General features: G+C 36.6%; 1 protein-coding gene across 1 annotated transcript in view; it reads right to left on the bottom strand.

Moving 5' to 3' along the window:
* The window catches only part of MYOF (myoferlin), a 72,570-nt gene that overhangs the window by 47,303 nt on the left and 8,570 nt on the right, over positions 1-16,697 (bottom strand). Inside the window, exons 4-10 of the mRNA XM_009577933.1 lie at positions 7,185-7,293; positions 5,783-5,875; positions 4,511-4,514; positions 3,440-3,600; positions 2,799-2,927; positions 1,249-1,311; positions 1,086-1,136 (exon numbers count right to left, since the gene is read on the bottom strand). Of these exons, the coding sequence (XP_009576228.1) occupies positions 1,086-1,136; positions 1,249-1,311; positions 2,799-2,927; positions 3,440-3,600; positions 4,511-4,514; positions 5,783-5,875; positions 7,185-7,293 (610 nt within the window). The remainder of the gene's footprint in view (positions 1-1,085; positions 1,137-1,248; positions 1,312-2,798; positions 2,928-3,439; positions 3,601-4,510; positions 4,515-5,782; positions 5,876-7,184; positions 7,294-16,697) is intronic.

Here is a 16,697-nt window from a genome sequence, read left to right as displayed (position 1 = left end):
CATACACCACGACTATATTCATTGTATCAGATTTCAAACATGTTCAGGAATGTCAGTATGTTTGCTTATGGCAGCTGGGGCTAGTATTCCTTTGCAAATAAAGTCCGAAAGGGTGATTTTCTAGAGAGAATTACCCTTGGGGTTTTCTCCTGGAATGTGTGCCTGCAGGAACAGAAAGCAGCTGAATGACATGCTGTCACGTGCTTAGTGAATGATCAATCCTCCACAAAGCAATATACCACTGTCTGAATCACTAGAAATTACATAGATAATAAGCAGCGAGAAGCAAAAGCAACCAGCTTTGTGGCAGAAACTGCTTCACTTAGAGAAGAGCACTCTTCCACACTTAAATATTTTTGTGAAAAACTGGTCTAGAGACCTACTGAATTTACACAGTACAAAATAAGCAAACAGAAAATATGGCCAACACTGATACTGGAAATGTTATAATAGGGGATCCCAGTAGCCATTACAATTGTCATGTGAATTCTTTGTCTGTATTGCTTTAGGAATACCTTCAACAGGCAGATGTCTACCTCCCAATATTGACCATAGCAAATACAAATAAAGACAATCTCACTAATACCATCAGAACCACAGAAATTACTTTAACTAAGGGACTTTTCCACCATCTCTTTTACTTAACGAACTTCTGACCAAAGGAACACCTTTCCACATCACTTTAGAATGTGTATGTTTATGCCGCCATACATATCACTGTTCTGCCTATTAGCTACCTAATAAAATTATCTCTTCAAACCCTACCTCATACCAAATAATCACCCTGATACCTTTTGAGGAAAAAATTTACCTTTTGGTAAATATTTTTTTCTCTTGGATGCAAGTTAGAGAACTTGGTATATAAAACATACGATTTTCTTTAACAATAATCCTCTACTCAAATAAGAAAACTGTTTACTAGTGCTTTGAGCAAATGGTCTCTAGCATGAGAAGCAAGACATCATCAGGTAATTCTTTGGCCCCACGCTAAAGTAGTATAAATTTAAACATTTAAAACAAGTACTTAAAAAATTTCTCTCATTTTATTTAATTTAGTCAAGATATGGAAGTTGTTTCATACCCACCTTAAATTCTCCCATTAGACAGTCTGCTCGTAGAGAATAAGAATCATACACCTAAAAAGACAGACAAGCATGAAACAGGAATGTTCCTAAACATAATAGTGAAATGGCCAGACAATGCTATATGCATCCAGCTACCTTTTGAACATCCACCATTTTTTCTTACCCGAATGCTAACTGTTTCATCAAGCAACTCTAAAGGAGTCATGTGGACATTGTAGAAAAATATCTGTTAAGGTAAAAACAAACAAAAAACCTGTCTCAAAATGACAAACACATAAATCTCTGAACAGAAAATGCAAAAACATTCTTTTAAGAGGCTTGTGAAGCATGCCTGCTACAGTACTTTTACCCTGCTCCTTGCTGGACACATTATATGATAATTTAGTGCAGAATAAAAAAATAAATTTAGTAAATAAACCTAGTACAAAATAGACAAAAGACAGTCATGACTTCTGTTTGAATGAATGCAGTAGGCATAGCTGTGCTGCAAACTTTCAGCACTGCCCTTGCTCCTTGCTCTGCACTTCACATTTTCCTCAGGGGAACAACTTCGGGAATTATAAAGGTTGTTCATTTTCCAGGACATTCAATCCTGGTCTAGCCAGCTCTCTTGTAGCTGTCAAAAAGGTCTTGTTTAGGGCTAGTGATGATAATGATTGTAATGATTTGCATCTTTGAAATTCAAGGCCACAGGAATAAATCTGATAGTTTGACAGCATGAAAATAAATATACTATTTATTAGCTTATTTGTTTTATTAATAGTATATGCCTCACTAAGTTTGGTCTTTGAGCCCAGCTATACTCCAGTCAGTACTTTATCCAACAAAAGGGAAAGGTACATAAACATGGTCCCTCCTATTCCATTTTTAGCCTAGTCTGGATACTGAGAATGCCTAGGAATTGATTCAATACAAGGTGCAACTGGCTTTCTCCCTTCCCCGCTTTTTACCACTGCTTCATAAATCTTGACTCCTACCTACAGCTTAGTTCAAGTCTCAAAGTTTTATAACTTCCTTGGTTTTGCATGTGTTAAACATGCTTGCCACCCAGTTCCAAAATCTTCTGAATTTTCCACACATGTCCAGATAATGAGTTACCCCTCAGCATTCTCTCTATTAAGCTTAAGCGTTGCAACATTAGTCTTCCAGACATGGGATCATTCTTGCGTCCCTTATACGGCTTTGAATTCTCTCCTGTATTTCAGCGTGTTTGATGTACAGATCCCTGTCTGGACAAAGAAATCTAGTTGTGCTTTTACAAATCATGGGTAGCAAGGCAATGACATTTCCAGATTCTGTGTGGCAGTCTTACTGACCCAAAGCATTGCACTGAAAGCTCATTCTGCACACCCCATAGAGGTCTACAATGATTCCTAATTAATTTTTCTGTGATTTTATAACCTGCACATAATTATTCAAAGTAATTACTATGTCATATGGCCAACTGTATCAAAGAACATGTTGCGTATGTCTCGGCTGAAGTTTGACTTCCTTCTAGAGAGCTTTATCTGCTAAGACTGCCAGCGATAGAGATGTGTTTAGTGATGTGAATACGTTAAGAAAGGGACTGGGAACTGCAAAATGCATATTAGCCATAATTACCCTTAAATATTAGCAAATTCTTATTCATTGATCATAATGAAAGCTGTAATAACTATTTTTCTACATTTGGTAGCATCAACATTTCAGCTACAGTGTTCTTACGTCACTCACTTCATCAAAATATGGGTTGTTTCCTCTTTTGATTCTTGTTCGGTGTGTCTGACCACAAACATGAACTTTGACTACTGGTTTTATGTTATTTCCAGGCAACTGACGACCTTCAATGACTCTAACACGAATCTGGGAAAAAAAAAAATTCAAATATTTGTATTAATTCATCTCCTTATTATCTATAATCCTGGTGACAACAATTTCTTACTATACCACCAAAAAAGTTAGCCAACACCTGAAGTAGCTGGCAGATATGGACTGGAAAGACTTTTTGAACTTAATTGTGATAGCAAGTATAATTTTACTTGATTTTTACAAGACAAGTTGGGGATAATTATTTCAGTAAAATTTTTTTTACTTGCTTTTACTACTTATTTATAAAGCTGCTATTGTAGTTTGAAATCTATACAACTATACAATAAGTAAGGTTCATCTAGATTTCAGTCAGAACTTTACAAAATTGTACATCTCCGTAACAGGCAAATTTGAAGAATACTTTTGAAATACAGGCTTTCAAATGAAGAGGCTAATTGTCTCTACAGTGCATTAGATTTGCACAATCTGACATTAAATTATGCTCAGGCTACGTCAAAGGAGCCAGACAGAAAAAGGGAACATGCAACATTTAACAAATCTATTACCTGGAAATCTTGTGGTTTGTTAGAAAGGATTCTCCGTGTTTTCTTTCCTTTGGTGATGCGTTTAGCTAGCTGGGCTTCCTTCGTGCCACTTGGAACTGTTGGTGTGATACCACCAACTGGACCATCCAAGCCATCCTCATAACCTCCATCATCTTCTCCATCTCATACAGTAAAAAAACAGTGCAATTAATAAACAAATAGCTTGATGTTAAAGGTACAGGAGTAAGAGTCTGATATCGAAGAGTTCCACTGAAAGTGTCTTGTTATCTCATTTCAACAATTTTTTTTGCTAACCACATGCTTCCAACTCTTTTTGAAAGCTAGACATTTTAGCCTGCTTAAGAACAAATTTATATTCTAACCAAACTAACTGTAGATCTGTCCCTCTTCCGGATGCAGAGTATCTAATACAATTCCCATACACTTTTTTGAACCAACCCATTGAAGTTTTAGCAAAGTACAGTTCAGTTGTAATCGTCACCAGACTAGTTCACAATACACCAGAATTGATTAGTTTTACTTGAGTTGAAGCTGTTTCCCGGCAGCAGGACTAGGCTATAGCACAGCATTGGTTTTTACTTCAGAATCTTGAAAACATAAAGACATTTAGGGTTTGCCATCCAAAATAAAACTCTGAATCCTATTCCACAGCATTTAACTGTGGAATAAGTTAAAGTTTCTTAGTAAGCCTCTTCTACAGTTCTGAAATCACAGTACCTCTGTGGAAGACTGTTCTGCAACCACATGACACTACAATACTGGATCATACAGTGAGATTCCAGTATTGCAAAACAGGTTCCATAAATATCTAGACCACAAAAGTGTGTCACTCCCTTGTGTTTCCAGCTTCTTTTCTTAACTGAAGGACAGTGACTGTGGTAAAATCTACAGGGAGAACAAGCTGTGTCTCTGGTGTTTAGCATTAACAGAATGTTTGTTAAATTTCTGCATTAGTTTGCCAACACAGGGTGATGATCACTTTGCATAATGACGTCCTCAGTGATCCTTGTAAGAGACATACAAAACCACAGAGATTGACATACTGTGTATTTTATAACCGGAAGACCCCACCTCCCTAACATCTCTCAAAATCCATCTGCCTGGATGGATCCATGCAACTGATTGATTACACACACTGACTTAGCACTTAATTTTAATTTCTGAAACTGAGCTGTAGCAATCTCAGGTGAGAGGTGATTTCATTTCAGGGAAATAGATATTTACAATAATTAACTACGGTGTTTGATAATTTGCACTGAAATAATTTTCATGCAGTTGCTGGATACTAGCTAAAAACCTGCCATGTTTTATTTTACCTGTATTACCTTTTAGTTCAAGTACATTTTTAAAAAGCTATCAAAATAATCCTATATAAGTCAATTTGCATTTTTAGCCTTCAAGTCCACATTTCTGTAAAATTATTTCAAAGTGTAGTAATTTAACACACAGCTTTTGTGTTTGCATTACCTATCCTTCCACTCCCCAAGAACACCTCTCAGTTAAGTCAGTGGAATCAAAATTTCCCTCCAGAAGACTCCTCATTTCAATTTTTTCCTTCTTATGTCATTATCTATTAGCAGATATGGTCAAACTGATTTATTTCTCCTCAAACATACAACATTTATTACATTTACTTCTTTCTGCACAAACACAGCCTGGGTATTAGGGCAATTATTTGCCTGTCAACTGCAAAAACCTGTTGTTACTTCACAGTTCCTTTAAGAGTCTGGAAAACCAGAGGATCTCAAAAACACTCTCAACAAAAGCCTGGTTAATATGATACATAGAGACCAAAGAATATTCCCTACTGATCACAATATTTCATAGGCTAGTCAAATATCAAGCCTAATATAAGATACAACAGTGTCTTTCAAAACTTACTTATTCTACAGGAAAAAAAAAGCTTAATGATTTAAGAAAATCTTTTCACAAAGCTCCCTGACATTGAAAGTAATATAATATATTTTTCCAAAAATGTGACTTCCCTGCTTCTTTGGTTAGCCCTCGCATTACAGCAGATAACTGCTGTTTCTTTGAGCATTCAAAAACCCTTCTTTTCTAAGCAAAAGCCATTTTGAAAAGCTTTTAAGCAACATCATTCTTTTGTAACCTGATTGCACTGAAGAAAATGATGCTAAAAAACCATTTTATGTCAGGAAATGCCAATTTTGTTCCTAGCTGTAGTTCTGAATCATCCTTAATTTCTTTAAAATCACTATCTGGCAGTCTTGACATGCTTGCTTCTGGTTACAGTTTTTCTGATGAACAATGCTGTTGAATCACTTTCTTGCCTGATCTTAAATATCTCTGTGATCTTCTAACAATAATGTTCTGAGAAAAGACTGAAATACCTTCTTGTGTATTGGTCCCTCCTGGATCATTTGGATTTGCAGGTCCAGCTGGTGGCTCATATCCTACTACCAAATCAATTGTTGCCTATGGAGAAATACAGGTGGTTTTTTTTATGTAGCACACAGTATTCACAATAATTGATTTAAAGCAGTAAATTGTTCTAACACTGTACATGAACAGTTAACTATTCATAGTTACAGCACAGCTGATAATAAAATTTCAGCTATCAGTAACTTAATAAACTGTTATTAAGCTATATATACATACAAACAATAAAGATTACACAATTTGCATCTAATGGAATAGGCTCTAAAATAGTATCTAACAAATGGAATCACTGTGTTTATATTTAGAAAAATCTGGCACAATACAAGTATATACGATGTTCTACAAATGTTAATTCATTTAGTTCCACAATATTTATGGCGGACTAGGTGACATCCTAAATTTGCAGATAGAAAACAAAGGCAGTGAGAATTAACGCTATCTGATCAACAACATAACAAGTCTGAACAATAAGTAAAATTTCCTATCTGGCTCTTCTAATTGCTTGTTCATACCTCCATCCTGGAAGAAAAACACTACGTCATTTTCCATTCTAATTACAGAATTGTGTTTTTTGTGCTTTTCTGTGGTTTGCATTATTGAACAAACCATTATTATTCCTAGTTGCCACAGTAACATGAGGAGTCAGCAAAAAAAGCCCAATCCTGTGATCAACAAATCATTACATTAAACTACAGCTGATGAGATACTGAAATTACCCTTAAAGCCTCTTATTATTAAGTGTACTAGAATGCAACATGAAGGGCCTTAGCAGCTAGACTGCACAAACACAGTAAGGTCCCAGTTCTAGAAACTACTTAATTAATAACTAAGTTAATAACCAGCTAATAACTCTGTTAAACACATGCTAAACCCAGTTAAGCAAGTTCTTGTGTAACTTTCTGAACTGAGCTGGCAGTGAACATGTACATGATTATGTGCTTTCTAGAATCAGTGCTATGGCACAGGTCCATATTAGAAAGAATACAGCAAAAAAGTGCATATGGGAACTCCATCTGGTACTTAGGAAAATGCTCTTTTTCAACATCGGGCTGATTTCCTTGCCTATTCTGTGGCCCATAATATTTATAACACATACATAGACATACATAATACATACACAGAAAACAATTTATCTAACTTAAAAGATATTAAACACACTCAGATGGTATAGACGTAATCATATCTTGTTATAAATTTCCTCTGTCTGGAGTTTTTGCTACAAAATTCCAAGCATTTAATTTATAAAGTAAAAATAACTTGAAAATATTTTTGTTTCACTGTTAGCCCTGTTGCTGGAGCATTTTGATCAAGAATACAGTAAAATAAGGAAATGTAAGCCACTCACTCCAGTTTCTTGTCCCCTTTCATTTAGCAGAGGTATGAGTTTGAAGGGAAGAGATCTGCTCTGGTTACCTACAAGATCCTTAAGTGCTATGGATGCACTGCCAATTAATCTGAAATGAAGTAAAAATCATTATTAGAATGCAAGTATACATCAAACAGAAGTTCCCTTTTGTCTTTTGCTAGTGTTTGTTAGTCAACCAAATAACTCCAGCTGTGACTTGAAAACTCAAGACACAACAAAAGATCATTGCAAATGTTACCTAATGATTGTGTACTGCTAATTTGTGTTTTCTGTTTCACTGCACATAAATGTGCTGGTGTTCTTTACGGAGGACACAGCTTTAACCTAGAAGAGGTTAAAAACCTAAGTGTAAATAAATTTTATGTGTATTTTTGAAAATAATCTTCTGTATAACTTTCAACAGCCATGTCACTTGTTTTCTCACTGGTAAACTAAAGGATGTAATACTTTCCTTCCCTATATAGCTTTGCAAACTCTCAGATGAGAAGTAATGTATAAAAGCTAGATATGATAGCTGTTGTACTACACAGAAAGAGACACAAAAAGACATACACACATCTCTGTAATGAAAACAATGAAACAGAACAAATGCAATCGATGTGCTTACTAGAGGCTTCACAAAATTAGTCTTCTTGCCCATATTCTACATTTTGGAATAGGTTCATCTCCTTGCCTCTAAATTCTCAGAATGTTTTGATATGGCTCTAGAGAGGCCTACCAAAGGAAGCTCCCCAGGAGATCTGACATTATGTGGTAGACTTCCCTGAGCTACTTCTGCCTACTTTGGGACTGCATCTGTCACCCCATCCTCTTCAAAAAAGTGAAAACTGCATGCACTTTTAACCCAAGAAACTTCTTTTAGGCAGAGTTTCTAACAGTGTGGCATTGGTCTCATGATTTCTGGCACTGTATTTCATTCCCATAGTATAACAGTTTACTCCTATACTGAAGTGGATTATTGGAATAACTGAGATTTTTGCCAATGAAAAAACCCCAAGATAATTTCACCCTGTAAATATTACAAAGAACATGTTTTACAAACAATATACCAGCTTTGCTGCCAAAGCAGAAAAAAGATCTGTACGCGGAGAACTTAACTGAGGTCCCTTTGAATAGATTACAGTGTTTTTTCATGGAGAAGCTAAGGATGCAAGAGCATTATGATAGCTACTCTCAGGTGCTATGTCATGAGAACATAATTTACTTTTTGCAAAGTACATTAGGATAGGTGAGTATAAAACATTAATTTCCTGCAAATACACATTCCAGGTATTACACATTACAACTTTCGTTTAGCTGTGCACAAAAAACAAATACACTTTCTGTTTGAATGACCTGTTAGAATTATTTTGGTGCTGCCACCTCCTCAGCCAACTCTGCTTTCCCAATTCATCTCACTCCAATCCCAGTTGTCTTTTTGATAGTTTTGACTCACTACTCAAACCTTTCACTTCTGCCCCCCAAATTGCCAGAGCACAGTAATATTCCAGCTATGCCTCACATATTCATCACACACAGGGTTTGGGCTAGATGTGAAAAGCAGTTTAAGATCAGGCCATGCTGGAGAGGAAATGCAGGAAGCTGTTCTAACCTTTCAGATGACCATAACCGAAACTCTGATGCCATTTCTAACATCTGCCTCTCCTCCCTTTACTGAACAGACACCTGGATTCAGTATTGCAGTCTTGATCCAGCGTCCTTTAAAAAACTACAGAAATACACCTAGTTATTTCAGTGAGTATTAGATTAACCCTAGGTACATTTTCACCTGTTACAAATTGTTGCACAGAGCTGGACGTTAGCTGAAACACTGACTCCGTGCATTTCTCAACTTTGGGGAGCTTAAGAAGCAATTTCTCCTGTTATGAAATCAAAATTGCATTCAACCCACAAGATAAACCTAGATTTGGAACATCAGATACACATGCAGTGGTCTTATCTATCCCTCCAACTGTAGTATTATTTGACATTGCTTATGATTTGATGTAGCAAATCTTGACACTAAACAGTAATGTCGACCTAGCTCAGGAAACAACAGCAGATGGTCTCTCTCAAACAGAAAGAGGCTTTACTTTTTCCCCTGTGGCTGCAACATTCCAAAAATTGGTGTTATACAGAAGTCAAGTAAGTCTGACATTACGCACCAAAGAGAACATCTCTCTCTATATTTGACCAAACTTTTCTATGTAAAGAGCAGGTGTCACGCAGACAGACACTGATACTATTCAACAGTCAAAGAAAAGCAGAAAAGGTTCATTCCATAATGATTGCAAATCCCAAAGCAGTTAAGAGAGAAAAATACTGGGTAGCTTAATGCATTTTTCTTTTTATTACATAGCCTTCTAACATATTAATAGCTTTGAAAGCAAGTATAATATAAGCAAATGGGAAACTATTCCTACAGTTGGAAGGAACAAATGCTTGAATTTCATTTACACAGCTGGATACTGAAAGAAACCAACTTATCTTCACTTTTTTTCCTTTAATGCAAAATTAATCAATAAAAACTTTCAATTCCAAATATTCTTATTTTCCCCAAATCCTTCAACCGTGACTATGCACTCCCATTTGAGAATAACAGAGAGAAACATACATAGTTTGAGGAGGGAAAAACCCAACAAGACTACCCAAAAACAGCTAGGCCAAATCTGATTCTAGAGAAAGGCAAAGAAAATCTTTTCCTATGTATATTTGTAGAAAAATTTTGTAGACTTGCTATTTTGATTTTATATGAGCTGGAGTGACTTACATTAACTCCAAAAAGAACTTCAGTTCAGAAGTCACCCAGTCTCAAATCATCTGGATGACTGCTTCAGCAACCACAGCCTCCTATCTGGTTACACTAACTCAAGAACACTAGTGCTTTTGCAATTTTCCAGTGTAAATTTCCATTTCTACATCCTCATCTGTCCTGTGCAAACTGTGCATGCATTTGAATACATAGTAATTGTTTTTAAACTTCTAATCATCTTCGGAAGACTGAAGAGGGAGTCAGTTACATAGACTACTTGCTTGCTACTAGTTGCCTCTGAAGTCCTTCGTTTCCCCCTCCTTTAACAGGTTGGGCAACAATAGTCTCCAGTCTTTTTCCACAGCAAGAGTGAGAAATCTAATATTCAGCCTAATACACTATCTTAGCCTACTTCTAAGCTTTAGCCAAATACTAAGCTTTAGACAGTTAGTCTTTTGCCTTCCCCAAAGTGGTCCTGTTCACTGGATCTGGGGTGTTTCACCCCTCCCTTAGCAGAGCCACAGAACTGATGAGGTTGGAAGTGACCACTCAAGATCATCTAGTGCAACCCCTCTGGTCAAGCAGAGCCAGCTAGAACAGGTTGCCCAGGACCATGTCCAGTTTGGTTTTGATCATACAGCTACTCAATGGCTGAAATAATATTTACAAAAATAATAAGGAATGCCTCGAGGTCCTCGCTAGGTCTCACCTTTGTGACTCGTACAGGTCTTGGAGAAAGTCTTCTTCCTGATTTGCTTCTCTCAGAACTCTAATCTTTGGGCTAAGTCGGGTAAGACCAAGTCAGCTAAGTCAGATAGCAGCAGCTGTTGTGGTGACACCACGTCCATGAACAGTTCATTGCTGTTTAATGCTTTGCTGCAAGGTCTGCTACTGTACTCACTTCTGATATGTAACTAGACCCCCAGTTCTCTGCATGACTGCTGTGAAGTTACTGTGTTCCTCTGAACTCTGAACATTTTTTACCTTCAGGCAGAACTGCATGCAATCTCCCTCTGAAGTCATGACTTTCAAGGTGACAAGGAGTCCCTTCCTTCCAGCAGAGCTGAAAAGACTTTCTGTCACTTACTCATCCTCAAAGGACACTGCTCTTTGCTGGAGCTATTTCCGCTTTCTTCCTCTTGCCTAGGCAGACAACATTTGCCTGTTTAATTCCAGACCACACTGGTCTCTTGACCCCATCAGGTGGGATAGTTTCTGCTTTCAGAATAGCTCCGTACATCCTCTGACCTTTTGTTCATCATCTGTTTTCACAGTAGACAGCAAATGAGTATTGCTTCTTAACTCCACTTAAACACCTTTTTGGCCATCCCTAAGACTTGTATATGTATAGTGCCCAGTCAGTCAGGTCTCTTAAACTTTTCCAGCTTTGCAGCAGTAAAGCAAAAAACCTGTCCTGCCACAAGCAGTTTAAACATTCTGGTCTACCACTGAATAAGACATCAAAGATAAATGCAAAGTTCACGTTTAGAAGCAGATTTCAAACCACTTCAAATATACCTTATCAATACTAGGCCTAGGATACCTCCCCCCCAGTAACCAAAGGGAAATACTTAGTTTATCAGCATGAAATCAATGAACTACTGGTGACCAACTATTAAACACAGTGTTGCATTTGTGCCAAAGCTAATTAATCCGTTAGTGCTGTGGTTAGCACTTCCTGTTAGCTGCCCTAATAACTAAGAGAAGTGAAACTTAACACTCATGCCTGGATCAGGAAACGCTAAGTCACAGTACCAACCATTTTATTACTCCTCCTCTGTTTGAAGGTAGCAATTTATATTAAATTCTTTAGCATAGCATGTCCTCCAGCTGCTTACATGCTACTTCTACTGGAAGCCCAGTGATTTTAATCCCCCAAGCATTTAAATTCTTTTGATTTATTTTTAAGAGTTTATTTTGGCAGAGGTTTATATTGATTATTCTCATAAGCAAACTTGATCCCACACTGCAGTTATAATTGCTACACTCAACCTTCTCTATAATGTTCCATTATAGATTCTATGCTACAAGACCCAACACCCACCTTCTGTTATTCGTGCTGTGTTTCAAAATTTTTATTAAGAGTAAACCAACTATTTTTATCTTCTTTAGTTATTTGATACTACTCTTTGCAAGAACAAATTTTTAAAAAGAAACAAAGCATGGACACTGTTTTGTTCAAGGCACACACCAGGCTGGATCTTGCATACAATGCATGCAAGGAAAACCTGCAACTATGCACAGCCACACTGACGTGGAAAAGAATCCACACAAAAGGGTACAGCTGTAGGAGGATTCAAACAATCCAGAAATTATTTAACTATGGAAAATGCTTAAATAGGATTAAATAATTTGCTGCACTGTTCATTTGTGGTTGCATTTTTCTGCTTGAGAAAAGGGTGTGCCCGATCTGTTTTTCCTCTGTGTCGCTAGGTTACTAACTATGCAAAGAACATGGGAGAACACATAATCCCAACTCTCTTTCAAACAGAATGAAAATCACTTCATTCAGACACGACTGTAACTTCCTGTTAACATTTTTTTTTTTATTAACTTCAGAGGGACAACTGAAGTTACTGGAGTTTTTTTGTTTGTTTTTTTAACTGCATAAATATTTGTGTTCTGAGAGTTTGAAATCTTTCTACTAACAGTATTACACATAATAGAAAACAGATGTGTTCTCTTTTCAAACATCTTCATGCTGGAAAATCTAGCTAAGCATGGATCATATGAGTCTTCTCTAGTTTATTCCTATGATGGTCTGTCCGCATACATGTCAGTGTGGTTTACTTTATTTGTCTTTGCCCATGACTCTGTCTTTTTACCATGAAGAACACTCATTTAATCTATCTGCAAAAGCTTAGTTATCCTGTAAATGAAGCAGTAAATTCTATCTCCAGGAAAAAAGAAACAGAAAAATATTCAAATGTTCTTGCAGGCTTGCTTTACAGAAACATGCCAAAGCAATGATTTAAGTGTTTTGGTGCAGTGTAAAAACAGAATAACATCCACTGTGCTCCTCCTCCTGCGTCAGTGTAAGAATGGGCTGGATGAACAGCTATATAAGTTTCTAGGATGGGTTATATTGCAATCTTTTGCTGTGGTGTTCTAGAGGGGACTATGGGTTCTATAGTCACCTCTTATGCAGCAGCAGACCAGGTGCCCAGAACTAGTCAGGAATGGAATGGAATTCCACTGCATGAAATAGCAGGGTGTGTATCGGCTAGGAGATTTGTGAGCAGCCAGAGAGAGGGAGTTGGGTTGAGAAACACATTGTTCTGCTCCTAGCCTACAATGCAGCAAAGAATGGCAGCAGAACATTCGAGCAAAAGTTGTCTCTACCTTGAAAATAACAATAGCAATCCCCACTGCTTATTTTCCTACAGAAGAGAGAAAAGAAAGCTAAAGACATGGTGTAGTTTCTTCTCAGTGCTCTTTCTCAGGCAACACAGTCCCCTAGACATACCCTTTACACTCAAAAACTAAATCCCAATTCAATCTAGACTTTAAAGTAAAATATATAAAAACATGAACCTCTAAAGGAAAGATTATTGATTTAGACTCAAATCCCACTTAGCTTAAACACCAGATACACCTCCCAAGTTAACGGGTCTAGTCATGAATAATGTCAAAAGCACATGGCAAACACTGGGTTTCTGAAATAATGGGCCTTTACCCCTCAAAGACTTCAGTTCAGTTAACCACATCAAATTTACATGTAAAAATTAAAACAATACTGTCCAGCCCTCACTCCTCCCCCCCCTTTTTTTAAACTGTCATTATAATAGCTCTCAGTAGGACCTTAAGTAGGCATCATACTCCAACTTTCCAACCCTGAACTAGCATGCAGACAAAGCAAGGGAGTGTCACTTGCACACTCTTCCACCGAGCATCTTTTCGGAATGCTGCAGCACTGCAGGCATGTATCTAACTATAGACTTTTTCTTAAGTATTAAAAGACGATACTATCAAAGAATGGCAAAACTATGATATGGTAGTCCTAAATCTCTCTCAAACTCAGTATTAGTAAATAGAATCAGTAACTCTACAGAAATACAGGTTATGTGTACATGCAAGTAATATGTGGAAAACTTATTCCACATTCCCTCTTTCATATGCTCCTTTGTCTAAATGTGAATGTACATTACACCAAATCTCTTCTGCTGTTTCAGTGTTTTGTGTCTTTAAAAGAAATCCAAGATGACATTTCCTATTATCTTGTTACAGTCAGGAAGCCTGCTCATGTGTTTCCCACTTCTCACCCCCTTATCCTATTTCCCTGCCAACAGCCCTTCCAAACACATCACACGCTGCAAATATGTGGTCGTTACTAAGGATTTATTTTCAAAGAGCATTACTTTGAAAGTGTTGTTCTGTCTTTGGTATGGACTATATATATTTTTGCATAAGAATAAGTAAGTGGTGGACAACTTCCAGTGCATAAACCCAAGCAAAACAAACAGGCATTTGCACAAGCTGGGGGTTAAGTGCTACAAATGAGTCCAGATAGTATTTACAAATACAATTTGAAAAAAACAAAACCCACATGCCTGCTTAATTTTGAACCCACATACAGAGTGAAACATTTTAGGGGCTTCACATAAGTACCTTCCTTTATTTTCCAATAAGTTATAAAATCCATTACAAAATTCTGATTACTGGCAAGCTTTCCTATATTAAGTTCTGTGATTTCTGGGATTTCCCTAGAGTCAGAGGCATGCAATGTATTCCTGCTTTACTGACCAACAGGAATCTCAAGAACGAGAGATCTGAGGGCACTGGCTTAACTCACAGTGATTTTACGACAGAGCTGTTAGAGTATTGTAAAAACCTGAATTCACATATTGGGAGGAAGCAGAAAGTAGTAAAGAAAAGCTAACAATGGAAGTGGACTACTATCAACAAATATGAATATATGCCTAGCTCAGTGTCATAAAATATCCAAATTTGCCACAAAAAAAAAAGGAAAGAAGATAACGTGGTATCATACTCCTTTTAAAATGGCAACAGCCAACACTACTTGGCATTGACAGAAAAGAGAGAGCGCGAGAGCGCAGCAAACCCAGAAATAGATCCTTGTTTAAAATCTTGGGCTTTATACAAAGAAGTAGGGAACTGGCATCTCATTTTTGATAAGCTGTTCTTTTTTTCTGCACAGATTTAAAAAAAAAAATCTCTCTGAGTGATGCTTGTCCAATATATATATTTATCTTTTTAGACAAAAATCCTACAATTTAAGCAGAGACAGGCAGAAGATCTTAACCACTATGGGACAGCTAAAGAGTAAACACATTGATGAAGCTTCATCTTGTTACGCATATTAAGAAAGAACTCCTAGACTTTGCCAGAGCTTTTAGTACAAGCATGTTTTAACACAAAATAATACACTCTCTCCCTGCTGTAGATTATCTAAAAGAAAAGCTTTCCGATTAGCTTGCCGCCACCCAAGACCTTACCCTTTTCCTGCAATTGATTTTAGGGACCAGGTTTATTTCTGTGTGACGAGTCATAAAACAAATGGCATGCAGAACACAAGAGGTTGCTAACAATTTCAACCAGTAATTTATGTCTTCTTCATTGAAATGATCTGCATGCATTGCTTTAAGGTATCCTGTACACCTCCAATTCTGGTATTAAATTAAAGCTTAAATCCTACAAAACTCCAGATAGATTTTTTTTTTTAAAAAAAACGTATCATCTTATGTTCAGAACTACATAAAACTTGTTAGCGTCTGCGTTATGTATTTGTTTCATCACAAATACAGCAGGAACCTCAAAGTCCAGGTCAAAATGACAAAAAGTACCCTCCAGCTTTACTAAAGTTTATATATTATGCTTTTTAATAGAATGTGAATTAATTGAGTTCTAGTGTTCCCATATATACCATTTTCATTTTTCATGGCAACAGTTTTCTTCAATGGCCACAATCAAAGGTCCTATCAACTCAATTCACAGGAATAAATCTATTGTTATTTAAAAAAAAAAAAGTTTGAAAAATACAAAGATTACTCTTAAAAGTTAGTTGAACAAGACACCTTATTTACATGTTTACTTATTACATGTTCCTATTCTGTAAGAGTATAAAACTACAAAAAATGTTTAAATGCCAACATGGACACCTGACAGCATTTCAGGACTCTAAAACTTTTTATAATGTTGTCTCCTTTCATATAAAGATAGAAGCCTCAATTCAAGGTGGCTCCTTTCTCAGTGTCTTCAACAGCAAGATTAAAGTAAAAAAAAAAAAAAAAATCACTTCCAGAAAATCATACACTCTCTGCATCTTTTCTGCTGTAATTACTTCATGTGTAAAAAAAAAAGATATATTTTCCATTTTTTAGTTGAAGGAAATCTATTTGTGTTTTGTGTGATATCCTTCCAGGCACACGTAGATATAGCTACTCTTTGTTTATCTTCAGTTCTCTAAAATCAATAATAAAACCTGATTTTGTCAAACTAAAACTAAGCATCTTACTACTATATGAAGAAGTTTCTGTCTGAGCACTGAGGACTCAACAAACAACTGCATGAATGAAACTTCCCTTTAGCCTCTCACAAATGAAAAAAAAGGACCATGCACAAAAAGATCTGCAGACTTAGATCCCACGATACCTGATTTTTAGATGTCTGAAAAATGCAGAACCCAATTTTAGGTATATAGGTGCTGTACATACTGCACTGGTAGAGTTTAAACTTTTAGAATAGGGTTCAAGCTTATCGGCATGTACTAACAGCACTAACCAAAACAGAAATGGTGCAGG

This window comes from Fulmarus glacialis, unplaced genomic scaffold (genome assembly GCF_000690835.1).
Source record: "Fulmarus glacialis isolate BGI_N327 unplaced genomic scaffold, ASM69083v1 scaffold18435, whole genome shotgun sequence".
NCBI lineage: Eukaryota > Metazoa > Chordata > Aves > Procellariiformes > Procellariidae > Fulmarus > Fulmarus glacialis.
The sequence above is the reverse complement of the archived record's forward strand: the minus strand, read 5'-3'. Positions and strand labels throughout refer to the sequence as shown.